General features: G+C 47.1%; 2 protein-coding genes across 5 annotated transcripts in view; one reads left to right on the top strand and one right to left on the bottom strand.

Moving 5' to 3' along the window:
• LOC119442709 (aquaporin-9-like) overlaps window positions 1-7,206 on the top strand; it is a 59,611-nt gene extending 52,405 nt beyond the window's left edge. For 2 of the 4 annotated variants that reach the window (XM_037707679.2, XM_037707680.2), the window contains one exon: window positions 6,615-7,206. Coding sequence is in view for 3 of the 4 variants with exons in the window: in XM_037707680.2 (XP_037563608.1) it covers window positions 6,615-6,718 (104 nt within the window). In the remaining variant the exon portion in view is untranslated. Of the gene's footprint in view, window positions 1-453; window positions 541-6,614 lie in introns of all 4 variants that reach the window. The other 2 variants (XM_037707678.2, XM_049662331.1) reach the window with 2 other exon arrangements.
• A 9,755-nt stretch (window positions 7,207-16,961) lies between these two features.
• LOC119442708 (synaptotagmin-4) overlaps window positions 16,962-27,909 on the bottom strand; it is a 29,522-nt gene continuing 18,574 nt past the window's right edge. Inside the window, exons 5-8 of the mRNA XM_037707677.2 lie at window positions 25,956-26,195; window positions 25,199-25,322; window positions 20,286-20,631; window positions 16,962-19,445 (exon numbers count right to left, since the gene is read on the bottom strand). Coding sequence (XP_037563605.1) covers window positions 20,324-20,631; window positions 25,199-25,322; window positions 25,956-26,195 — 672 coding nt within the window. The 3' untranslated portion in view covers window positions 16,962-19,445; window positions 20,286-20,323. The remainder of the gene's footprint in view (window positions 19,446-20,285; window positions 20,632-25,198; window positions 25,323-25,955; window positions 26,196-27,909) is intronic.

Raw genomic sequence — 27,909 nt, 5'->3', positions numbered from 1 at the left:
ACAATATGCTAGACATGTTCATTCACCGATTCTTCTGACGGCGTCAGGGAACAGCCCTGGAGTTGCACGTAGTTTCCCAAACTCCATGAGTTTGCTCAAACGCGTATTGCTGCAACGATTCGAATTGGCCACGACGGTTAGATGTCCTCTCTGCTTGGAAGTCTTCTAGAGAAACAAAAAAGGGCCTTGTATGGATTCAATTTGTTTTATTGCCACCAGAAACATGTTCGAGCGTCGTTGAAAGGGAACACACAGAAATAAATGCTAGCCTTTTTGAAAACTGAGCTCGTCCTCTGTTCTGTCACGCGCGCACGAGAGAGAACTTTTATTGAGTCCTTGATGGGGTCAAAGGCGGCCAGAGGTCACGCGAGAAGCACTGGGGAACAGTTGGACCACAGAAATGGTCTGCCTCGATTACCTTAGAACTGGACAATGTCACATATCTCTTTGTAGCTAACGGGGAGTCAACGACCGGAAGATCGAGGCCCATGGACTGTTGCCCCATGCGCAAGGTGTCCACTTCTAGGGTGGTGGGCAGCCGTAAGTATGACATACATTACAAATACAAGCACAGTGTGACCGCCACACGCCTGCTAACCTGCCTTCACGAGCTTCGCTGGCCTGGTTCCCGGTTCGCATCCCTGCTAAATGGAAGCACACAGCACAAAACCAAGAAAAAGTGCGCTCATTCTCCTTCGTCTTGTTATGCCCATTATATCCGCTTTTATTTATTTATCTTTATTTATTTTTTAGTTTCCATTAGCACAATTTTCTTTCATATCGGTGATTTCAAGCATGGCGTCGTCGTACTGTCCGGCCTTATTTTCTTTCTTATGGTCTTGCTTGCGCGAGAAGCATTTTTGTTTGTGACCTCACGCACCACTGGTGCCACGACACAAGAGCGCGGGGAAATTGATGCTGTTCTAATTCCGCCGGGTCGCGTTGTTTTCGCATTCACATTTGCGTTAAAAGCTACCAACATATAAAGCAACCTACCGCAGAGGACCTATACCACCGTTGGCTCGAACCTTGCGAGTATTGCGTCGACACGCCGAGAGCTCGTGCTACACAGCGCGCAGCCAGACCTCGTATAATTTAGGCCGAGTCGGTCATGTAAGTTATGTACGCCGAAGGTACTGATGCGCAAGCACTTTCTGCGCACGAGTGTGATTTTGCCTGCTGACCGTTTCCCGGCAACACTAAACCGCATGCGCTTTGCATTTGCCTCGTGCACGTAGCGTGCTATAGCTTGCCAAACTAACCTGCACGGTTATTTGCTGTTTTGCACCATGCGCCAACTCTTGTTTGTCCTTTCCAAGACTTGTGAAAGGCGCTGCAAGCGTCCTCGGACAGCGTTTGCGAGCATCTCTCTGTTTATTAAATTTAGTCAATAAATAAAAACTGTATACAAGCAAGTTTGTGAAGCACGAACAAATTGCCACCATTAAACGGTGCCTATTCGCGACAGCGGCAAATTCATTCTGGGTCATAAAGGCTGGCTATGTGTGCGTGTGCCAGAGTGGGATGCCTGTTTGCTTCACAAAACCGGTAATGCCAGATGGCCGGATATAGAAGTAGTTTCGCAACCGGTGTTATTAAACAGTATTTTGGCTGGCAGCCATAATAGTCGGCCACGGGAAAACTGTTCAATTCGGAAGGCGACGAAAAAAAAAAAAGAAAAACAAAAAGAAGAAAAAAAATTTGCCGCGTATCTGCTTGCTTCGCTGCAAATGTCGTCGAAAGACAATAGTCTTCTGCCGGCCGTATTACATGAGTGCTGGTCTGATCCGCGGCCACCCGTGATGCTGTTCTCGTACCATTTCCGTCCTGGCATGAAGGTTTGTTTGAACAGATTTCATTTTACCGCATTATTTCATCAAGCGGCCATTTATGTTTTGCCCTGCCTCAGACAGCGCTTCCTTTATGTTGAATCGGCCGCATCTGGCTGGCACTGATAAAATTGAGGAGGCGCTGCGTGAGACATGGACGCCATCTGGCAATACATCGGGAAACATGAGCTTGTGCAGAGGGTTTCCTTACTCCATGGCAAAAGGCGCTCGTCGGCGCGCAGTCGGGGAACGTCGTTCGTAGGCGCGCATAGCATGGCATTTTCAGCGCAGCTTAAGAAACTAGGGTCTTTAGAGTTACGTATCTATGTATTTTCTATTAAAGGAACACACCTCCTAATACTTACCTAGTGATGTTGCGCCTCAGATATGCGTAATATTTACTTTGTGATCGATAACGTTCACAAGTATGAACAGCCGTACCAGTTTAAGTAGTGTGGGCGGTAAGCAAGTGGTCCAACTTTGGCCGGGTGGCTGAATCGGGTGACAGACAGACAGACAGACAGACCAAATTTTCAGCGTTTAAGTTTCCCAAGAAAGACTATCGTCTTTAAGAAACGACATCTCTAGCATCAACACTCACGTGTTGCGTGACGCGGAAAAGCATGAAACAAAAAGGAAAATAGAACAGCCTCCGCAGCTAACTACGCCTCGACAGGAACGCTTGTTACAAACAAAACTAAACATTTTGCGAGAGCAGCGTTAGGCCGCGAGCATCTTTCGTGTTATTCAGTAGCTACGCATGAAGCGCTTGAGAGCTCAGCGATCTACTACCGCGTCTGCCACGCGTCATGCAAGGCGGCCCCGACACGCATCCCATTGTCTCCAGTGCTGTTTGTGTCCCAGCTCTGGCCGATAACAACAGACAGGCGGAGGACGCGTTACGTTTCACGAGGGGCGCCTCCTGGCATATGCATATTTGTTCAGCTAAGAGAGACGCCACTAGCGTTTTCTTTCTGCTTGCGACACTCACTGAAGTGGGAAAAAAGGCTTCCTTATCGTACTAAGCTACAATAAGAAAGCTACCCTCATTCATTTGTTTTGAAGCAGCGAAGGAGCCCATTTATTTATAGGCCAGATAGTCGCAGAGGGCCCTGATCCCGAGAAGGAAGCATACAAAAAAATAAAAATGGGTTGGAGTCCATTTGGCAGACACCCACATGTAGGTCGCAGGCGGCAGCTATGCCGATAATCGCGGAAGGGAAAAAATTGGAGGACGCTTAAGCTTCGCCTTTAAGAGTAGAACGCGACAGCGTTATCGGGACCCGTTCGCATCGCAACGCGTGGCTGTAGGTCTGGTATAAATGCTGGAAAGGGGGTTTGTGGTGAAGTTTTCTCGTAGCAGAATTAGGTTTTCTCGTATATTCAAATTACAATCCGACGCCGATTGGTAAACAATCCGGCGGCGAATCCGACGCCGAATGGTGAAGTCGTACTATACCATTTTCCTGACGAATTTCACTGTGAGAAATTCAATTTTTGTTCACCAAAACTTTGCACCACGTGGAGGGCCTGCGCGGTCGGGTTGGTTGATTTTCTCCGCCACCCGCATCACACGCCGGTTGCCGACGCCGGATTTTCTGCGACACAGGGCCCTTAACGCTATCCCGTTAAAATATGTAACTACCGCGTTCTGACGGTACTAAGCTGCAAGGTTGAAATTTATAGAATAACAATCTTAAACTAAGAACGAAGCATCGAGTGATATAACGGGAAATAATGGGCATTACATTAGGAGTTAGGAAGACTGCGGCAGGTAGAAGAAACGCGGGTAGAAATTCTTTTTAACATTAAGATGAAGTGCGTTTGGGCAGGTTATGAAATGCGCGAATAACCGATTGTCTAATAGAAGAAAAGAACAGATACCATGGAAAGCAAAACACATTCGATGGCTGTAGAGGTTTATGAACGAGTATTGGGAAATTGTTAAATTTAATTTTTATGCGTACAAGATAGATTCGGCTGATGCACAAACGGCTAATTGAAGAAGATAGCTGGGCAAGGTTGTCGTCCCACAGTGGACTTCACACAGATGCTAACGGTGACAAAATTTACCCATGTTAACGGGGCCCGTACCCATAAAGCATTCGTACTAAAGTTCGCATGATAGAACAGTTCGTAATAAATGGCACCGACGAATCGCGATAGTGAACGTATTCTTAGAGAAGGTGCCCGGCCAATGTCTAACAGTCCTCATGAACGATAAGTTTCGCAATTTGGTCCCAGATTCGTAAGGTCTGTTCGTCATTGGCTGGCTGGCTAAACCTGGCAACTTTCTAGAACTTTCAATGCATAATATTGGCCCAATTAAATGAAAATACAATGTAATCATTGACTTCACACTAGCGTCATTCGTGCAACTGTATCGCGCTAAATTTAGAAGTAGAGTGATTGAAGTTCAGTTTCTCCGCTAATCAACTTTTTTTTTTCTCCCAAAGAAAGGCAAAGAGATTTCTAAGGCCGTTATATGACATCAAAATTTACTTAGTGTTCTTTCAGTGACTCTTGAGGGTGTGTTCAAGCTAAATTTGATAATACTATAGTTGTATCATCTTTAAGGGCCCAAATATATCATTATATATGTGCGATTTCTACGGAGTGGGCGAAAGCAGTTGAGGCAAAGGACACTGCGGCCGCTTCAGCGATGGCTTAACTGGACGGGGTTTACGGCACGATAATTGAATTGCGAGTTTATGCAGGCAGCCAAGAAAGGCCCACCGGTCCAAGAGGCATAGGACCTGCTCACCTCAAATTGAAGTAGTACGAATGAAAAAATAAACTAAAAACTCCCTAATCAATCTTCGAAGCAGTATGTGCAGCTAAGGCCCTCTACTCATGTTGGCTGGCATGGTGTTGTTGTGAAAGGACTGTTAGTCTCGACAGCGCACTCAAGGGAGCAATCGTCTAAACGTCCAAGCACCGGCTGAAATTGAAGCTCAAGCGCGGAACGACGATGGAGAGGTTTGTTGCGAGGAAAAAGGGCTCACGGGCAGGTACGAATAATACAGCTCTCGCTAGCTACTCAGCATTGAGGAAGGGGAGTAAAAGGACGAAGCGAGGAAAATGACGATGGGGACGAACTTGATAACTTGCATGCACATGTGCAGTGAGGACTCCTTTCAGCATTACGAGTCCGGTCGGCTGTCACGCATCAACTTCAGGGTACATATACAACTCTGAGATCACACCGGCGACGGCTTGGTCCGTATTTCTTCCCAAGCCGTTCAAGCGCGCGTCGATTGGCTAAGCCAGCGGAAGCATACACGGCGAAATAAACTTGTTCGCTGGCACACTTCTCGTCACGGTTATTTTCACGTCGCGTAACAGACAAGTTTGAAAGGAATGCTATTCGTTTATTTCTAAGCGTGTGCAGACGTCGTTTATTAGAAGCGTCTGACCAGGATAGGCCGCGGTGAGCCTTGAAGCGGAGGGCATGATGATGATGATGACGTGATGATCATCTTCATTTAGGGCGCGTACCCTCTAAGGTGGATAGGCCAAGAATAGCGTAAGAGGAATATTTATTCTATTAGTAAAAACGAAAAAAAATGCAACAAAAGGAAAGCCAGAAAAATTAAGAATAGTACGCGATTGAGCAGTCAGACTAGCCCTAAACAAAATTATCGGTGAGGTAATGATGAAGGAGAGATTAAATACCGCATTAATAAAGGATCTGGAGTATCAATTTCAGTGAAATGAATAGTGAGGCCGGTACTCGAGCCTTGCTCAGAGCTCTTCGTTTTCATCGTTGTCTTTTCAGACGGCGTGAAGTCGATGGTTATGCTGCTACAAGTTCATTAATCCGAGGTCAACAAACTCCCGTCGCTATAGTGAGCAAGCCATTGTGACGGACGTCGCCTCACCGCACAAAAATTAACGTATTGGTAAAGTGCTGGCCTGTTCTGCCTGTGCAGGCCTGATGATGATGCAGGCCTGTTCAGACGTTAAATGATTTCTTTTACAGTGACGGTGTTAGGCCTCTAGTTGTCGGAATTTTTCGGCAGCTCGTGCTCACCCAAAAACAGTACCGCCACCTAGCGGTCGCGGCCACTCAGACATACCTCAAACGGCAGCTGGAAAAGAGCTTTGTGCTTGAGTTTCCGCGTAACATAATTAAGTTTTCTCGTATATTCTAATTATAATCCGAAGCTATCATGTCGTATGCAGGTTGTGTGTAAGTCGTACTTTGCGAATTTTCTGACGCAGTTCACTTTGAAATTCAATTAGTTCAATAAGGCAATTGCGCTTGGCGGAGGGACTAGGAGAATGAGGATTTATGCTGAAGTTCCACACACGTGCGTGCGCGCGTTACCTACGTGTGCACACTATGTATCTGTCCTTGATGCGTGAGCGCTCTGCCAGTTGCACCTGTCGCACAGCGTGTGCTGTGACCGTAATCGACGTTCTGGCGAGCATTGTCCAAATAAAAGTATTACATCAGCATTTTGTGGTTGTCTAACGTCGCTTGTGGTGGTGGTGCTTGTCTAACGTCGTCTATTGTCAGTTGGGGTGGTGGTACTTGTCTAACGTCGGCAACAGCTTCGCTGTACATTCACTTTCACAGAGTAGAATGGAGGCGCATTTTTTTTTTCTTTACACTCTGCCATTCTTGTTACAACTCACCTATTTATCACCCCCATCATAGATCATCGTCGTTCTAATACCTGGTTGGTGGCCTTATGCTTACTATAGGAGATGATGGCGAAGACCAGGTACTGCACCAGAACTCGTGTTTGAACGAACCTCGTTCTTTCAATTTTCTCGCAGCAGACGGCAGGGAGGTCAAGGACGATCTGGTGGAGACCCTGTACAAGGTCGACGGCGAGAGGCTGGTGGTCGAGCTCGAACCGTCCCAGCCGCAGAAGCTGTGAGACCTCGTGCGTGCCCCCACTATCTACAGTACCGCCGAAGCGGCGCCGAACGGCTAGCGTTACGTCTTTGTTGGCCCCCGTGGACCAACAGGTGTCGCTTCGATGGTGGTGTTCGTCCCCTCTAAACACAACGCAAGCCGTTCGCCACTCTTTTGTACCCATACTCACGAGCTATCCTTCCGAACGAGCCCTGGCGGCCCTGTCATCAAGAGCTGCATGTTCCCGTGGACTGATGGTGGCACGGGAAAGTCAGAAGACGCGCGAGGCGCGCGAGCGCGCGGCATTTCAGTTACACCAGAAGGGTCGTCATGACTGCTGGTGTCACGCATGTCGCAAGGTCTTTTTCAGGGTGTATTTTGAGTGTTTCGAACCCTACGCAATACGAGACTACTACGGATGCTTCTAAACAAAAAAGCTAGGAGCCGGAAGGTAGAAATGGTTTCGTAATAAATGGAATAAATCAGGTAAAGCGCTGCAGACATGTTGGCCGACGTTTCGACTGGTGTGTTTTTTGAAAGGTGGCCTTGTCATCTTTGGAGTAAGTTTTATCTGATCAGCGTAGTGAGGTGCCCGTGATGTCACGTGACATCATTCAGTTCTGCAATACGCCGACAACTTTCTTTTTTCCGAGAACTTTGATTTGCAGATTGGGGCGGCCTCCAGTGACACGACCTGACGTGACTCCACTAACAACATATAACACGTCAACGATAACAAGGCTGCGTTCGACAAAGATGGGGTTCACCTAGCGAAATATTGACCAGCCTGTCTGAGGCACCTTTACCCTGGTTCACCCTTCTTTATATGCTATGTGTGCCTATATACTTGTTTTTTAAAGACTGTTTTTCCAGTCCGACTGGGAAAAACACAGCGAAAGTAAGGTTCCGCTGGAGGACTGGTGCACACCGGCGATGTCTGCGGATAGGGTTTCTGAACTACAGCGCTTGACAAATCACGCGTCAGCTTTATAGGTACGAAATGTCGATGCCTATTTGTATTTGTAATAAGTCAGTTCAGGGCATTTCGCTTCTCAGTGAGTATTGCGTTTTCTTTTTTCTTTTTTTTTTTTCATGACACGCGAGATAGGTACATTTTACATGCACTTTGTTGCAGAGTGAGTGGACTCCCCTGGAGAGTTGAACAGGATAACTTATGCTGAAGAGAGACGAAGGTTCTGCAGGAGTATGTTGAGAGCTTTCGTGGCTACTTCAACTTGGCAGTTGTCAAGCAGAGCTCGAACGCTGGACAAAGTAATGCTACCAGTGTACATAGCAAGCGTAGACAGAACAACAACCACGACTGCATTTTTCGAACTTAACAGAACACCGCGGAAGACGAACGTAAATTCAGCAATATTATGAATAAGCGAGGTCCTGCTCAAAATTAAAGTTTGCTCACTGACGCTATATATAGGAGTAAAATTGTACCAAAAAGGATGCTGATGCCGCTCTGACCAACAATTCTGATGGAAAAGCCGATTTAGAGCAATTTAAATTCTGTACGCTGCAATATCAATAGAAAATTATAAACGTGAACCTAGCTGAAATTACGTATAAATTTGCGAAAGCAAATGGCATAAGACGTGCAGGCCTAGGTACCGCTGTACCTTGGGTCTGTGCTTCCTATATTAATGACCGTGTCAGGTTGGTTTCCACATGTAAGCAGAAGAAATAGTTGCCCAAAATGCGAATAAATCGGAAAGTTCCCTTTGTAAAGCGCAATAATAATGCTAATAAACTTGTATCGTTTGAAGATCTCTGAGTTTTGTAAATTAATATTTGTGCGAGAGCAATGAAAGTTTAGGCAATAGATAATTTTGTTATAGGGGAGATAAGTGAGAAAGGATCATGCTCAAGTATACTACAGTCTCTCAATAATCTGCAATAGTTTCGTTATTAAAGTCACAGAAAACATGTTTTGTCGTAGTTGCCTAACCTAGGCAACAGTCTGTTGAAAGCTCTATCGACAGTGAGATTACTAGGCAGTGCAGTCCGAGCTATATTGCGCAACAATGAAGAGTCACTGATATACATGAATACTGTTTGTTGTCAAAGAAAGAGAAAAATGGCATGTGAGCGCTGGCTCTTTCAAGGTTATGATAAACCGCGCTGTTAAGAGAATAAGTGCCAAATGATTTCGCTGAGAAGTAGGTGATAATGAATGTCGTCCGAATGAAACAGACTTGGACAGCGAGATCAGGTACTATTTACTGTGACCGGAATTAGTACATAAAAACGAAGCGTGAAACGCCGGGCACAATGTTAAATGCGCGTACCCTACATGAACGGCTGTCCTGTGCTTCATTTGGACGACGCCGGTTGCACAAAGTGCGTAGTGTTCACTTGGAAGGCTGAAGAGAGCGTAGACTGCAAGTGCGTTCCACCTGGCGTTGTTTCTTGAGTTGCGACTGCGGAAACGAAGTGGGGGACCGCAAGAGCGCCAGCATGTAAACATCCGAAGCCGGTTTAGGAAAGCTTTCCGTGCGCAAGGTCGACGCATCGTTCGCTGGCGTCTTGACTCTCGTGTACTTGGCTGTCGAGGCGGGCCTCGCGAGGCGATCTTATGCATGAACACGTTTTTGTGTATGGCTCTTGACTTAAGTGTGGGTGTGAGTGTTATGAAGCATGTATTGTGTGTGCGATGATGCTTGTGTCTTAGTGTCGTCATCACGAAGGCTTATAGTGTCGTTAAACAAGAGCTTTGGGCTGATTTATTCGTGTCTACCAAGAGTGAGACAGCGCTAAGTGCAGAGCGACGAGACCCGAAAGACTTTCCGCGTGCGTTCGCGTCTTTGTTGCCGACGATTTAACTTCGTCATAAAGCGTTTCACTTGGTTTGGCCGCAAGCATCGCGGGTTTTGTCGAGCCTGTCGATATGTGCAGCCTGTGCTATACTTTGAATTTATAGTGTGCTTCTTTTTTTTTCTGGATGACAAACCGATGAATGAGCCGTCGTTGGTTATGCTCATGTATTATTGTATCAAAGTGTTGTTGTTGCTGCTGGTGCTTGAAGTCCCTATTTTTGCTGAAACCAATTCTTTGGAACTCCAAGTAATAAAACTGTCTGCCAACGAATAAGAGCGTAGCTGTCAATGGTGTCACGTTGTCATTACGCTCGGGATAAAGAAATCTTGGTAGAGGGATACCTGCTAGAAGGTTGAAGCAACTCTGAATGATTCGCAAAAAGAAAAAGGAAATGGCACACCTGATGCAATTGCTGAACGCGTCGTTTTCACCGAAAGTTAGGTCAAGTGAAACAAAACTTCCATTATCCTCCAGAAAGTAAGCTTTCAAAATTTATAGGACTCGGGCTATATACACACACAATAGGGAAGACGTCCGAGTATTATTTCGGCGATGTGCGCAAGACGCTCAAAATGGTTATTGGACCGAACTGAAGCTCGCTGTTTCAAGACTTCTCTGTTTAATCACCAAAGTTTCCCTACAGAAGCCAGTACGTACTTTAACATCTGCAAATCTCACCATTTTACTAGGCGTGCTCATCGTTAACATAAATACTCTGCCATATCAGACGAGACATAACAATCTTTCAAATCCTATGACTGCGTGGCTGCCCCCAGGAAACTGCGTGGCAACGTCCTCAAATCTCTATTGGTGTCAGTGAGACTTACGTCTCAAGCGTTTTAATGCACCGCTGAGGATCCAGTTGCGTGAAAAGCGCAGTGTCGAGTAACTAGGTCGCGGCCGGTCAAAGAAGCACGTGGTTGAATCAACACAGTGACACAATATAGCCTCGGGGCGTCGTGGTGTCAAGGGAGCGGTTCGGGCCCCGGAGGTCAAGCTTCCGGGCGTTTTGAAGGGGTCGAGCCCGAGAGCTACTGTTACACAGATAAGGCGACTTGACGTCAGGGAGGCTCACGCTGCGTAATTTATTGCTTCGGAGCTCAGCGCCACAACGTGCCTGAGAGAGCCTGGCCGTTGCAGCTTTCACGCGCAACACTCGTTGATCGCCCAAGTCACGATGTTTGCAGAAGGGCACCGATCCGCGAAAGAAGAACGTTTTATGCAACGGCGTCACTTGAATAACTTAAGACAAGGAAGGAAAAGAAATCCAAAGGAAAACACACACAATAAAAACAAAGAAAGAAAACACAAGAAAGACACACTGCCGTCGTCGTAACACACGAAAACATGGGCAATCATAACTTAATGCCTGCAAAGCAAGGTATACAGCATGCTCGGCGCTACATTTTCGGAAGTTGCGCATCGCTGAAAATCGATCTGGACACGTTTTAACAGGGTCTGTGGTAGACATCATGCAGTGTCGTTTGGGAGTTCTACAGTTGTGCTACTCCGCTCAAAAGAGAGTTGTATAAAGCAAGACCCGCAGAATGCGATTCTGTTCTCAGGCTATTACTTTTCCTGTTTCGTCCGTGCTGGGCGCGGCGCCCTGCTTAGGGTATCGCCGGGATCGTCCGGCCGTGAACGGCGGATGGGAAGAAAGGAATGGAGTAAAGCAAGAAAGAAACGCTTTCATTACACCTGCCCAATTTTCACGGCTCAGTACTTATAAGCATTTACCGTTGCAGCCCACGGAATGCGCATATGACATACATGAACTGCAAATTACAGAGCTGCCTTCTTTTTTCTCACGTTTTATACTGCTGCCTCGTTAAAGGTGTTGTGTAACGTTCCGAGGTATGTGCACGCGTAGGCCGAGAAAAATAACTGGCATAAAAGAAAAAAAATTACCGCCCATCACTGCTGCAACACGATGCAATATTGCAGGATGAAACAACGCATGACGACTCCTTCACTTGCAGCAGGGCTGCTGACATTGTCACATCTTTAATACAATAGAAACAAGTACACAGCTAAGGCTTACTTACGCAGCAATGTAGATGCAAGTATAACTTCTCTTTAATCGAAGTTTACTAGTCATAATAGAGCGCGGTTTCCATTAGTAATTCAAGAGAACAGACGTTTTATATTAAGCGTGCGCGTAAGTACTTATTATACACCGCTGCAGAATCAATGCAATGCTTGGATTAAAGAGTACCAGCTTGTCGCAATAGTATGAAAATGAGATTAGCATGACATCGAGACTGAGCGCACCGAACAGCCTGCAATCTTCGCTCGCCTGGCACGGAGGCAAGTCTCAAGAAATGACTACATTTTTTTGTTTCGCTTGCGCGGCTATGAGTCCTGGTGAGAAGATGAGAAAGACCGGGCGGAGGTACAGCAAAGGGGTATTCACTGCTTTTCGTCATTTGAGTCGAAGCGCTGACGCGGGGGAACCGGACATGCAGAAACCATGGTACCAGTCGCCGGAGCCCCAACATCATCCAGAAGCTTTTCGAAATGATGATGTTCGAAAATGATGCTTAAATATAAGGAAGGAGGTGCACAAGGAGGCATGAAATGTGTCGAGATACGACCGAGTTTAGAAGTTACTTTACCCTCAGCCGCGAATCGGCAACCGAACGTAGGGCAAGAAAGGCAGGGTAATATAACTACATAAAAATTATGAACGTGGATACGAAAACGTTAAATTCATAGAGTAGTGTACAGGAATACAATAACGCTCGAGAGAACTGGTGTCTGTGAGCGCGGAGAATGGCAACTGCTAAAAGAGTGAACCAAACTACTACGTCGCCATCGACGGTCAAGAAAGCTTATCGGCCAGCAGAAATTTCCTTAACATAGTGACTAATTATAAATGCAAGAATTAAAACACAATCTATCAAAAAAAGCTGAGTCGTATACTTCTTTTTAACTCGTAGGCACTGTCCTATCTGCTTCTCTGCCGCCCCAAGAGCACGTTGGTGATAGCAGAAAAGCAGTAATCAGATGCGTGCCACTGGATCGGGTGTGCACGTGACTGACGTTCCTGGCTCTGAAGAGGTCCCCTTGTGTTGTCAAAAGAAAATGCAAGGAACACTTTGATCCCGTCCCCATGTCACTTCAATCACGAGCGAGAGTCCTTTTGAGGATCCTGTAAGAGTGCGTGGTGGTGTGATGTTTTCGAACGCTGTTCAGATTGCTGCCATGGCTGGATTGCGTTAGCCGCCATCTCAGTGCATATAGGGATGACGTTTGCCAGAGACATGGCGTGTTCGTAAGATGCAAGGGGGAACGCGATGAAACGCACGTCGAGAACACCACACGAGCAGAAACACGCAAAGTTCTAAAAAGTCACTTGCAAAGTCTAATCGAATTCTCTTGCATCTATAGGACGTCCAATAGCACCTTCTTTGATTCATCGATGTGCGTTTACTTCAACAAAAAAACTCTCAGTTCCGCCCGAAAGGCGAAGCATCGATTGCGATAGCAAATTAGTAGACAGCTATACCAAGGAAGGGTAGTAGTTTTATCGGCCGTATAAATTTGTAAATATTCGCTTACTAACTAAAAAAAAAAAACCGCCCAAGCACTCCGTACAGATGGTTAACCAGCGAAGCTGAAACGTGCGGCCCCGGTGTTTAGCAGTGAGTTAATCCCGACGCTGTATTGAAGCGTTTCTCAATTATTGGTTACATGTTTGTGTTTCTAGTGGAACGCAAGCGCCAATGGCGGGTGCATGCTGTTAACCACGACGCCGAGCTAACTCGAGATATCGAACGCATGCGACAACGGCGAGCCGAGGAGGAAGCGTTGCGGGCATAGCAACGTCAACGTGACAATGGCAGGAACGCGTTCACCGGGTCCAACGCCCGCTTTCGGCGGGAGTTTCTCGAGCGGCACTTTGGCTTCGGCTGCGACGAAACGTCCATGTTGAAATCGCGAAGTGGAACGCAAGCGCCAATGGCGGGCGGACGTTGCTAACCTCGACGCCGAGCTAACTGGAGATATCGAACGCATGCGACAACGACGAGCCGAGGAGCCGGCGTTGCGGGCAGAGCAGGTACGACGCAGAGAACGACGTCACTAACGGCGCTGCCAATGGCGCGCGCGCTTGGGTGCGACGTAGAGAACGACGTAACCGACGGCGCAGCCAATGGAGACGTTTAGAGAAACATGGGACGAAAGGTTTTTCGTTTCGCCTAGCCATATACAGCTTTCGCTGTAATAAACAAGCACGGTGTCACGTGCGCACAGGTAAATATGAACACATCTCGCCCGATAACCGCGAAAATAAAATGCGACATCTCGGTCTGCATCAGAATGCTGCAGCCGCCGAGCTAAAGCGATGCGCGCGTGCACCCTCATTGAGCGCAATACGGGCAATCAGAGTTTTCCCCACGACCGCTGATAACTTCTCGTTGATAACCCTAGGTGTCGTAATGCAAACGCAGCACAAGTTTCCGAGACAGTCTGGTAAATGTGCAGCGTGGCTACATTGACAAAGAACAAAACTGTAGCTCATCCCCTAACATTGCACACCGGGTGCAATGACGAGACCAAATGACCAAATGCTCGGTGCTGCCTGCAAAGGCCTCGTACAGACGCGGCGTAGGTCAGGGGATGGTAGCTCAATGAAAACACACACGTTCCCGCAGGGTGGTCGTGGTCAAAGTCATAAAACTCACGTAATGCGTCGCCTGCAGTGCAGACAACAGTCTCGGACACCGTTGACAGAATTTCCCAAGCTTCATCCCAGACATACATGCAGTAATCGGAACGGATACAAAAAATTTGGAAGACGCTTAAGGCTTAGCCTTTAAGAGTGGAACGCGATAGCATTCAAAGATCCCTGAATGCTTGTCAGGCTTCCCGGCAACTGCAGCTTTCTTTTTTCTCCATCTTCGCCTCTGCGCGCCGCTGCCGTTTTACGCTGCCGAGGAGGCGAGCCCCATCTGGATGGGGTTTTTGCAAGTAACCAACCCGAGCGCGCCGCTGTTATGGTAGAAATGCTGGAAAAGGGGTTTGTGTTTGAGTTTCCTTGTAACAGAATTATGTTTTCTCGACTATTCAAATTACAATCCGACGCTATCATGTCTGTACGCTGTGGTTAAGTCGTACTTTACATACTTTACGATTTTAACAATTCAATTTTTGTTCACTAACGACTTGCGCCACGCGGAGGGCCTGCGCGGTCGGGCTGGTTTGGGATGATTTCCTCAGCCACCGACGCCAGCGCGCCCACGCCGACGCCGACGCCGACGCTAACGCCGACGCCAGATTTTCTGCGTCATGGCGCCCTTATTGCTATCGCTTTAAAATGTCACCGGAATTCTTGTGGTGCTCGCGAACCGGCCACACGTAGGAACAGAAGCTTTCGTTCTTGTGCGTAGACGCTTCGCACATGCCGCATGTGGAAGGCATGCGCACGATCTGGAGCGCTTCTTTGTGACGACTACGTTCTTCGTACTACATGTTTGTGTATCGTATCGGCATGTGTACACTTCACCATGCGGATGCACTAGCTATTACGGCTAGTGCGTTCCGCTACCTTCCCATGATCATATCACTTTGTATTTTCTAATTAGTAAACCACTATACCGTGACTAATAAAGATCGCCGTTCACTGCTCCTCTTGTCGCATCTGCGCTTCATCAGTGAAGCGCAGAGGACCAGCTCAAAGATGGTAATGGCCTCTTATTATAGAAGTCTACACGTAGCAGGTTGTATACAAACAACATCCAACGTTTTACCTGCTATAAAAAGATCAGCGTAAAGTGTGTGCTGCAGTATGTTAGCGGCTTTGCACGTTCTAAAGATGATGCGATACCTCATGGTTTACTTACTGCGGTTTCCCGACCTCGCGCGACGGAGGCTGCAGGCGGCTGTTCAGATGGAAAAGTAACACACCGTATGATGTTGAAACTGGAAGATTTTCCATCGGCGATACTTCCCGAAATCACGACACTAATTCCGTCGCACTGTCATGCGATAATACCGAGCATTGCGACACCGGTGTCGATATTTCTTACGATTACCTGCCACGTGGGCTATTACGTACTTCATATACATAGCAACGTTATCCGCCTCAGAAGTAATCAAACTTTATCATTTCTTCCATCGTTCCTTCCTTTTGCTCTGAGGCCGGGTGACCGAAGTTGCGTTCCAAATGGTGGTCTGGTCTCGATCAAAGAAGAAATTCCGAAAATGAAGTTTTGTTTTCTTGGGCACAGCAGCCCATACGACTATAATGTGTCACGTGAAATTCTCAAACCATCTAGCTTTCTGTGCTAAAGATAAATAGAGCGCACTTGGGCCGCACCCATTTAAGAAAACATCCGATATGTTCAGTGCCCGCTCGGCACACTTTTTTTTTCTGCCACTTGTCGATCGGAGTTATCGACAAGGCAGATAAAGTTGGAAAAGTACACTGAGAAAGAGGCGCAAATCGATGCCTGAACCTGGTCAGTTATGAATCACTTAAGAAAATGACCATGGGCAGGAAATTTGTTGCCGTTGTTGTTCTGGTGGTGGTGGTGGTTCTCGTTGCTGTTGTCGTCGTCTTCGTCGTCGCAATGCACACTTGCGAAATTTAAGCCACGTCTTTCCGCGTATAACACGCACACGCATTCCGTAGACACAGCTGCATACAAATACTACAGAAAAAAACGTAAGCATAAAATGCTAAGATAAAATCAAAATTTTCCATGATGCAGACGCTTTCCTCCAATTTTCTTGACACCTGGATGCAATATCTGCGAAACATGAGGCGTCCTAAAAAAAAAAAAGAATATTCCATTCAGGGTTGGTACTATGTTCCATGATTGCGGTAACTAATCATCCCGGTACTTCAGATTGAATACAGTTGGAGCATGTATTGCAGAGTTCTGTGAAAAGGCCTGAATGTTTGTATCTCGCCTCGATCGACGTCATTCCTGATAGTTTTGCTCTACCGCAGTCCTCCTTCCTTCGATATCGAACTCAGTCAGCAGAGCGATAGTACAATTCGAAACGGCGATTGCGTCTCTGTGAGGTATCTAATAAATTGTAAAACAAAACAAAACAAAAATGTTCCCGTAGGATGCGGCGTCTATCAAAACATCGCTGTCTTTTCTGCCGACAGTATTAACCGTTCCCACATCAAATGGCGAGGAATACTGCACTCATATCGACACCTAGTCGCCGTAGAGCAATGCGTCGAGCTGTTCTCGGCCTGCTGTGGCATTTCGACAGCCGATACGCCGTAATATGACTTCTGTCAGGGAACAGGAAGTCACCTAGACATCCGCAGGAAGTTGTGCGACGACTGCTGGTGTAATATCCATACCGTCTCGGGGAGGTTAACTTGACCCCAACCACCCGCGCACGGAGACAGAAAAGCCTGCCACTGTAAAAACAGAAATGAAAATAAATAAAGGGCACGAGACATATGTTTCCGGTAAAGTCGTGTTTATTGCGGAATCACTTCAATCAAAGTCACAAAAAGGGGGGGAGGGGGGGAGGAAGGGGGGGGGGGGGGGTACTGGTTTGCGTTGCTGCGCGGGTTTCAAATAGCTCGTCATTTCCGCGGCCATGGGTTCGGTTTGCAACCATGTGCCCGTGACGCTTGGCGCCCGACCAGCGGTGTAATATGTTTACTTTACAGCACGATACGTCAAGTAAACACATGTTACCTCACGCCTATTATACGGGTTATGCGACGAGATCGGCGATAAAGTGGGAAAGGGATGGTATGGGGCGAGAGGGGGGGGGGGGGATGGAGAGGAGAGGGTACGGCAAGGTTGGAATGGGTGAGTGGGGAGATAGGGAGGCGGGTAATGTGAATCGAGGCACAACAATATAGTCGCACACATAACCGCGCACGTTGTTTCAATCTGCATCGTCCTATGACAGCGACACAAAATGTTCAGTAGCGGCGCGCGAACTCACGACGCGGTCACATTCGGAGACGGTATAACAAGGGCATAACACGCTATAGGTTGGCGGGAAGAGGGATTGTTCACTCGGTCAGAGGTGGTAATAGCGGAGACATATGTGTTCGTAACATCGGGATAGAGATAAGTATAGGCTTTGTTTCGTCGTTTTCACTTTGCCCCATTATACAGACGCATGCATCTCGACAGAACACGACTATACGTACGCTCGCAATATTTGTGTAGTAGTTGTTGTTGAAGTAGTAGTATAGACATTGAAGAAGAAAAAAAAAGAGCTACGTCCTTTCTCTGTCATCGTCAACGTGGTACATAAAATACTCTGCCGCTGTCGGCGCGCAACCGCGTGGTCTATGGTGGGTCATCGTATATACAGGGTGGGGTAAACAACTTTCGTACGGGCTTCACGAACTTTTTTTATGCAAAGATTAGTAGCACACCGTTTACATGTGCGTGCGTACAAGCACTCGCATGTGCACATTCCACGCCAACACGATATGTCGTTCATATAGGAAAGCGAAAACCGTTTAACATTGAAACTCTCTTGGTGCGAGCGCCCTCTACGGGCCACTCACAAAAAGGCGAGCCCTGCTTGGGTGCCCGTGAATGTTATCATCGGAATAAGTTTTTGCTATGCCCGGCCGTTGCTGGTGTAGGGTGCATGTTTGTTTGTTTGCGATGGAAGTGCAACAGCGTGTTTGTGTTGGTGTGTTGCGCGGTGCTTTGAATTGAGGGTGAAAAAAAATTTCGGCATCTTTGAAGTGTACGACGCACACCTGCAAGCTGTCCTCGCATGGGACGTTAGCGCTTAACTTTTTTATTCCTAAGTCACCTAGTCCGTCTCACTTATCACAAAAACGCTTTTACTCCCGTCACTATTATAATAACACACAGCTTCGCTTCGGCTGAAATATAAGTGGCAAGAAAAAGGCGATGGTGTAAGAAAGCTATCTCGTGGTCGAAGCTCATGTTGATGTTCCATGTATATTTAAATACTGTGACTTTGTGTGCAGTTGTAGCTTTTATTAAGAACTATCGCGACACGTGTGTCTGGTGTGCGTGAACAATCGCGTAGATTACCAGTTCCTTTGTTAATGATACTCAGTTGCCACGCATGTATGTATCCACTCACACAGCACTCTCTTAAGTATATAGCTAGGTATTATCGGAGGCCTTGTGGAACAGGTGCACTTAGATCCTAACAACAAAATCTGCATTTTCTGTTGAACAAGAAGCACACTGTATTCGAGGACACTCTCTGTTTTAGCAGCTTAAACAAGTTTTCAGTCAGTGCGAAAAAAAAGTAGGTAATCTCATAAAAGAAAGGTAGGTTTCATCACGTTGCTGAAACTGCAAGAAAAAGCTTAACTCGGTTTAAACTACATCACGTCGCCGATGAGGAAGCAACCGAGAGAGGGGGGGGAAAAGACGCTTTTCTTTCTAACAGTTTAGGCTACGCACAACGACTGGTATGTACAAAGCATCATTTGCATATGCTTTTCAATATACTGGCCGAAGCCGCACTGCAGGGTATACAACGCGTATGACCACGCAATAAGCAGCGATGCGTCTCAGAACATTCAAAAACTTCTTAGTCAGTAAGAACGCAAGCCGCAATAAGCGCAAAAAAAAAAAAGATCTCGCAAGCAACACTTACGACTCACAAAACACATGCCGCAAAGTGTTTGTGAGGACAAAGGTGTGCGAATAAAGGTTTACGACAAGTGATGTTAGCTTATCTAGCCTCGCTTAAATCGCGAGAAAGCTTCGTGGAGTCATCAGAAAACATTAAAGTCAAATTCCCGTCAGCATCGGTAAGTGTCAAAAAAATAATACTCCGTTCAGGAAAGGGAAGCTTCTAGACCGAGCCAGAAGGCCAATGAACATCAGAAGTAAGCGAAACGGTGTCTCGCCATTCCTCTGTCCGATTCAAGTTGCTCTATGCGTCTTCTATGCCTGAATCCGCAGATAGAGCCGTGCTGTTCCATCCTAAACCTGGAAAGAGAAGCATTCACCTGTCTTAATCTCGAGTGCAAAGAATCCCCGAGAAATATTCGCAGCAAGCAAGTGAATGCGCTACTTCGCATGGGCTCAAATAAGAGTAACAAAAACAAAAATGGTAGTGGAAGTAAGCGGCGAATAAAAAGTCGCAGTACGAAATGCCCAAGGACACTGCAAAAGGATGCAAGACATGCAAGAAACGCTGCACCCGTCTAGGGAGTGATCAGCTAATCTCGAAACAGCCATCAGCACGGAGACACAGATACTATCATAATCAAAGCATATCAGTGAGGAACGTCATTCGTATAGCACGGGCGATGGCGACGAGAGACATGTTCATTTTCTTTTATAAATGAGAGAAGACGGGCTAAACAGAAGAGGAAAGAAGGCTTTCTTACGTAGATTCTGCGACGTTTAAGGAAAACTGGTTTATTGATTAATTGATTGATTGATTGATTGATTGATTGATTGATTACAACCACGAATCTTACAGGCGTGGTTATAGTTAAATCGTGTAGTTGTAACCAATAAAAGTCGAAACCCTCGATTCCACTTATTCTTATCACTAATGACTTACTGATTGATCAATCGATCCATTTATTGATTGATTGAGTGAGTTATTGATCCATTGATTCATTGATTGGTTGATTGATTGATTGGTTGATTCGTTTACTCATTGACTCCCCCTTCAGCCTTCCTTTGACGGAAGGCAATCAATCAAAATCAGCCAGTCGAGTATTGGTTGATCAAGAGGAGAAAAAGAGTAAAAAAAGACGTCAAGGATGGGTAAGCGCACGACCGGAGGACTGCGCATGCACTGCGGCGGACACTCACCTCCTGACTCGCGCAGGGCCGGTCGGCTGCGGTCGTCCCTACTCCCTGAGCTTGTGCCACTCGGCGATCTGGCGCCTGGGCGAGTTGCGCACCTCGCGCCAGTGCTGCTGCGCGGCGGGCGATCCGCGCGGGCCGAGCTGCAGGCGTCCCACCACCTCGTTCTTGGTCACCCGGTCCCAGTCGAGCACGAGGAACTCGAGGCTCAGGTTGTCCAGGCCCTCGTTGTACGGCACCTCGAACACGAACGACTCGTTGAACACCGGGTTCACGGTGCGCTTCTTGATGTGCGTCTTCTTCTTGGCGATCCGCTGCTCGTTGTACAGCAGGTAGATCTTCACGTACGGATCTGCGCCAGGCAAGCAAGGCGTGATCAGCGTCGCCCTTTAGCCTCCTGGAGGCCACGGCCGTGTCACGCACGAGTGGGCAATTCAAGTGTTTCGCGTAATTTTGCTCGTTTGGATTAGAGAGGCGTGACAATGCCAAGACTACCAGCAATGTAGCGACCTCGGGGTCAATGCAATTTTACACCGTCGTTTCTGTGTCAAACGTCGCGCCTTTACTGTGAGCGTGGCGTTTGAATGCGTTGCCACAATTCGCAGACACTTCGCAGAAACACGAAAACTGGATAAAGAGTTTTAGGTCGAAGCATTGCGGCCCCTATTGCATATTCGCTGTAGCGGCGACTTCTGGCGGGGCCGGTTAGTTGCGCACGTTATTTGCTTGGAGCGATTACGCTCGATGTGAGCTCTGCGATATGCCACACGTTCCCCGGCGATAATCACTGATGGTATCTTCTCGCTGAATCGCTCATTTGCGCCGCAAGAACGCCGGAGCAAACTTGAAAGCTGAAAGAATCAGCGAATTTTCGGCAGGGTTTTTTTCCTAACCACACACGAATCGAAGAAACAAGAAACTGCGACTCAACGGCAACACAAACGTAAGTATAAATTGCATCATTAAACGTTCCTGCGTTTTCAGCTGTTCACGCGAGAAAGAGGCAGACGAATTAGGATTATCGCAGTGGAGTAGAAAACGATGACGCAAGGTATGTTGTACGTTTATGGGAAACATTTGTGCAAGACGCGCATAAGCCTGCATCGCCTGGTGGGCGGGTGTGGGTTTCTACACAGTTTCAAGAGCAGTGACAGTGGCCGATAGTCGATGTGCGCCAAGGAAGTTACTACTGACCGACGACGGGAACAGACACACATTGTTTTTTCTGGTAAATATCTACAAGACACGACACTTCGTGGCATATCGCAGAGCTCACATCGAGCGTAATCGCTCCAAGCAAATAACGTGCGCAACTAACCGGCCCCGCCAGAAGTCGCCGCTACAGCGAATATGCACCTAAGACATGGTCGAATGGTGAAACTTTCGCTTCGAGAACACAAATATTCGAAAATACGGAATTGAAATGTGGAATTGAGTAAAGAATAATTGCTCTGCGTTTGTATACAAATAAATAAAAAACAAGAATGTTAACAAAACTGCATTTTTTTTTTCGGAGCTTCAGTTCAGAATCTTCCATCTGAATACTTGGGAAAAGAGAACATGTTTTTCTCAGCAACCACAGCGTCGATTTTGATGAGGCTTGCTGCATTTAAAAGAATCAGTTAAAATCTAGTGACTGTGGAATACGAAGTGTTTATTTCAGCCATCGATATTTTATAAACATTTTTGAAGTTTGCGGAAGTTCAAGAAACAGAAATATCAAGTTTATAACTGTGTAACTCGCCAAAATCTCATTTGTGTAATCTGAAAGTAATAAGACAACTAAAGTGGTCAACTTTGGTACATTGCACACTGCTTTGAAGTATACCACTAATTTGTGACTGGGACTTCTGCAATATCTTCGTAAACATTGTAACAGTTTAAGGTGGTCTGTAAATTCAAATAGGAAATTGAACAGGAACGGGAATACTCAAAAATACGCGTTATCTCGGAAGACGGTACTCCCATACCACACGTAGACAAAATTAGAATCCTGGGATTACACCTGCAGGCAAACGGATATAACGGAGAGTCAGTGCGCAGACTCCATCGTTCGGTAGACGACACGATCCGACTCTTGCATCGCACCACGAATAGACGCAACGGTATGCGCGAACACTGCGCGATCCGTCTCGTGCAGGCGTACGCGATCAGTCGCATAACGTACACCGCCCCCTACCTCAAGTGGATAGGGTCAGAAAAAAAACAAAATCGATTGCATGATACGAAAGGCTTTCAAGAGGACGGTAGGCGATCCAATCAACGCGAGCACCGACAAGTTTCTAGAGCTCGGACTTCACAACTCACTCAATGCATTAATCGAGGCGCACGACGTTGCGCAATACGAACGATTATCCAAGTCAACGACGGGTCGACGCATCCTCGAGTCGCTCGGCATCACGTAACACACTCAGCATGGAGAAAAAACGGCGGTTCAGGCCTCGGTCCGCGACCACCTGATCGTCCCGCCGCTTCCCAAGAACATGCATCCGACGCATCACGTCGGACGACGCAACAAACGAGCTAGCGACCTTCAAAAGAAATTTGGTAAGAGTAACGAGGCGGTGTACGTAGACGCCGCGCGACATGGCGAAGGAAGAAGCGTACACGCGATCGCGGTTGTAGACAGCGCGGGCAAATGCCTCGCGAGCGCCACAGTGACTACGGGACACAGGGAGGCGGCAGAAGAAGCCGCGATAGCCTTAGCACTCGCCACAGTGCCGAACGCTGCGATCGTGATGAGCGAATCGCAGGCGGCAGTCCGAAACTTCGCGCGCGGCCGCGTCTCGCGGGAAGTGGCCCGCATACTCCAAATTTGTGAGGACGGGGACTCGACTTCACAAAATTGTACGGTCTTGCTCCTCTGGACCCCGGCACGCACTGACGTCCCACTCGCGGGGAACGAGGCGGCCCACGCCGCGGCTCGAGGTCTCACTCGCCGAGCCATGGCAGATTACGTGGCCGCCGCCTCCGCCCCGAGTGCGGGGCGTCGGATCTGCCGGATCGAGACACTACGACAGACACGCTGCAACAACAACAATCACAATGGCTGTGGGGCGATCGCTTGACCACGTTCAGAGACCTAACACAACACTACAGACTCGAAACCGGGGACCTTCTCCGTCGACGTCGCCGCCGCTGGGAGGCGGCCCTGAAAAGTTCGGAGCTGGAAGACCAGCTCTGGGCCGTCCGGCAAGCCGAGGATGCCGCCCGAGTCCAAGGACTTCGAGCCGACACCTGAGGCCACTAAAAGCAAAGTGCCGACTCTTTAAATAAAGTTAATTTCTTCTTCTAAGAAATTTGCCCGCATTAGATGATCTCACGGATGCAGTTTACAGAACAGCGATATCTGTTTGTGGTTCTCAGGTAGACATTTGTAAACTTCGTGCTTCTGCTTTCTTTTCCTTCTTTCCTTTCTTTTTAACTTGCCACGACTTGAAAATTATCGTAAAAAAATTTGGAGGATGTTTCAGCTTCGCTTTTAAAAGTGGAACGCGATAGCATTCAAAGATCCCTGACTGCTTCTCACGCTTCGCATAACATCGGTTCCCACAGGGCGTGGGATCTGCCGCGTTTTTGTTTCACACTTTTAATATTTCAATATGAGAAGATTAAACATAAAATGCCTGCGCTGTGGGTGTTTTGTTTCATGACATTTGTTTGTGGGTTGTCATTCTCAAAAATTCCGAGGAATGGCCTTGTCAAGAATGTATGAACAACATTATGACAACGTATGATCAACATTAGTGATAGAATTGTGTGGCAATATAACCCGCATATACCGCACGTGGCATAAACATAGTTAAAGTTAAATTATGGAGTTTTACGTGCCAAAACCAGTTCTGATTATGAGGCACGCCGTAGTGAGGGACTCCGGAAATTTGGACTACCTGGGGTTCTTTAACGTGCACCTAAATCTAAGTACACGGGTGTTTTCGCATTTCGCCCCCATCGAAATGCGGCCGCCGTGGCCGGGATTCGATCCCACGACCTCGTGCTCAGCAGCCCAACACCACTGAGCAAGGCATAAACATAGACCTCAATGGTTGGGGATGCGTGGTTGGGGATGCGTGGTTGGGGATGCGTGGTTGGGGATGATTATCTCGGCCGCGGACACCGACGCCGGATTTTCTGCGACACGGGGCCATTAACGCTATCGCGGCGTTAAAAGTCAAGGCCCTATAGGCCCTAAATCTAAAATGTGCTTCCTACAGTCACTAGTATTTAACTTTATTTCTCAAATGCAATAAATTCCATTCAACACGGTCCAATGGCCGCCTTATTAAAGCATTTCTGCGTTTCACATACACTTCAATATGCGCAATCAAAGTGAGCCCCAAGCATAGTCCCTATTAAGGGACTATGCCCCGAACAAAAGCTTCCTCGTATCTGATGATGTTCATACCTGTGTTACTCGCGAATGAATGTGAAAGGTTACTCAATTTCCTGGCTGGGTCTTAGAATAGGCCACCTTCTTACCACACCAATTTTACGACAAGCAGAGTCTGATAATCGTAGTACTTTCGTGTATTAGGCCACATGTTGCAACATATTCGAAGATATCGAGTATCACATTATGTGAACAGGAGCTTCGAAACATATTCGAAAGTTCGAACATTCGCGCAACCCCGCTATAGGTAACCCTCTCGAGCAGAAACATAAAATATGGTTACTAGTATAACAATACGTTCGTGCTTTCACTGACGCAGAACCAGTATTTGTATAAATATGGCTCGGTAGGTGTCATCCGTGTCAACTTTATAAAGTGTCCAAGGGAGTTCAGACGTACACAAGGTTCAGAAGACCTAACCGTCAGGTCAGATATGTTTCCCGCGCTACCACCAAGCAGTGCAACCTGCATATCTGCGCTGGAATATGCCACGATTCGCGCGCAACGTGGAAAGTAGCACTTTACGCACCGCAGAGCCCGGTGATGTCCACCTTGGGCAAGTTCCGGGCCTTGAGGACCACTACGGTGAGTCGGTTGGCCGCCGGCTGATGGCAGAGAGAGACGAGCAGCTCGCCGCGGCCCTGGCAACGAATCTGCGGGAACGCGGCCTGGTTAGCGCAGTCGGCATTATTCTTATTAGCAATCGTGTAAATTTACATAAACACCACAGAGCGAAGAAAAGCGGGTTGTAGCAATTGTCTCCTGAAAGGGACACCCCGCCCACCCGCTTTAAGAGGAGAGAAAGAAAAGGATGAGAGAAGAGAAAAGAGGGGGAAATCCGGTAGAACCACATCGAACCCACATATAACGAATCATTCTGTATAACGAACAGCGGTAAAATCTCCTTGAATTTTTTTTTTAATTTTTATTTTTTATATCGAAATACCTATATGTCGAACTTTTCGATATATCCATATTCGACTGTATGCTGAAGATGATTGTCAGTAATCGATAGCTTTCCGGTAACCCTGTGACATGGAAGACTGCGCTGCCAAGCTGTTATATGGACAAGGACGTGAAAAACTAGGTCACTCGACATATACGAAGACTGCTTACTAACAACTGTTTTAATGACAGCGATGGGGGAAAAAAAGCGTACATATATATCGAGAGTAAGCAAGACACACGGATATACCTGGCGTTTCCTATCTACACATCGAGTCGTACGCGAGTGAATTTCTTTTCTCGGAATTTGCTAATGCCGTATAGGCGGTATGCCCACCCACCTTGAAGTGCCGAGGCGCGATGTCTCGCGACAGGGCGAGCGTCTTGTCGAGGTGGTCGGTGTCGAGACCCGCCATGGAGCAGACCACTTCGCCGATGACGTCATCGCGCGAGTACCGATCGAAGCTGAGCACGACGAAGTGCAGCGTGGTGGCCTGCAGCTGGTTCGGGTTGATGCCGTAGAAAGTGAAGTCCTCGTCGTACACCGGGCTCAGCGTGCGTCGAAGGACGCGCGTCTTCACCTGCTCGCAGAGATACGAGGACAGGAAAGCGCAACTTCTATTGTAATCAAAGTGTCTAAGCGAACGCTTTAAGTACTCTAAAATGTCGCGTGCACAGTATTAACCTAATCGTGTTACTGAGAGGGCAGACGTGCGTGCACACAAGTAGTATCGAAAATTACAACACAAAAGCCCACTATGAAATAAAAGGTTCGAAAACTTTGTCGAAAAAAAAGAGGAGACATAGGCCAAATTTGTCCTAAATAATATTAGCCTATTTACAAGAGAAAACTTCATGGCCGCGATAAAGAAGAAAGAAGAAATATATTCGCATCGACAGAAATACGATTCATCTTTAGTGGTACAAGAGCAAGATATACTTCTAAGGAATTTAGAAGCGCAACGTAATACGAGATGAAACTTCATGCGGCGAATGTCGGAACAAAACTACGCATTACAAGCTGGGTTTTAACGGTAATTGTTCAAAACTGGGCACTTTAGGTAAACCGGTTATTATTTCTTTTCAGCTGCCCATTTCCCTCTTCCACTCTCTTTCTCTTTTTATCCCCCTAGCCCTTCTCCCCGTGCAGGGTAGCTAACCGGAACTACCTCTGGTTAACCTCCCTGTCTTTCAATGCATCCTTTCTCCCTCTCTCAGCTGCTCATTATTCGAGTTGACAGACGTCAGAAGTTGTGTGACAATCACTGGCTAACGCTTTGATTAACTAAAATGTGGTAACAAACCTTCAGAAAATTTGCTTTATGAAAGGATATATTACGAGACTATAGCTTTATTTTCGAGTACCTCTTGAATGCGCGTACATCCGTAGCCTCAAAAGTGCGGCGCGCCGGCACTGTGTTTTCAAGGATTCAGGTGTAACTAAAATAATACGCGCTTTCTCGAAGTCAAGCAGGCATGTACGTATAGGAGAGCCAGATATCGTTAGGCTTATTGTCACTGCTCCCGCACATCACTCTCAACGGTAGCGAAGGTCTTAATCTACGCTATAACATGGAGCACGCTTCAGACTAACTGAAAGCTCGAGAAAGATTTCGTTGGCGAAAAGCAAATCGTTGCACAAATTAAGGAAACAGGACAGAACGCTCGCTACAGCCGTGTGGTTGCGTCCTCCGTATCCCGTGTTCCTCAAATTTGCCGTTAATCGATGCTTTCCGAAGTATCAACCAAATTGCCTAGAACAAGTTCATTTCAGCTGCATTATGTACAATAGTCTATTTTGCGTGTGTATCTTCAATTGCTCCAAGATTATCTGTTAGTGTCACTTCTGTGATCCCCCATCTCCTATTCGTATTCATCTAATTTGCGTTAGCTGATGGCTTCCTTCATATCAACCAACTTGTCCAGCAGCAGGCTCTTCTGAAGGAATTAGTTGACACGTGCCTTAGCGCAGAGCTCGCCAAGAATAACATGCACGCGCTTCGAGCGGTTTTTCTTTTTTTCGCTTCTTTGTCATCGAAACTTGGCTTCACGATCGCCGCCGTGGTGTGTGCGCAAGTTAGGTAATCGCCGAGGCGTGAGCGTTTGCTTCCGGCACGCCACAGCATATACTATCTAAGTCCAAGTCGTCGACTCTCAAAGTCCTTTGCCGACGACAAATCTTCATATTTTAGCGCGGCGGCATATGCGAATTTTCGCAATTTCTCTTAGAATACGAAGCACTGAAATCGGTCAGCTGGCGCATTACTCACGTCTAACGGTTCACAGTAAGATGCG

The sequence above is a fragment of the Dermacentor silvarum genome, chromosome 2 (assembly GCF_013339745.2).
Source record: "Dermacentor silvarum isolate Dsil-2018 chromosome 2, BIME_Dsil_1.4, whole genome shotgun sequence".
Taxonomy (NCBI): domain Eukaryota; kingdom Metazoa; phylum Arthropoda; class Arachnida; order Ixodida; family Ixodidae; genus Dermacentor; species Dermacentor silvarum.
This window is presented reverse-complemented; position numbering and strand designations above follow the sequence as displayed.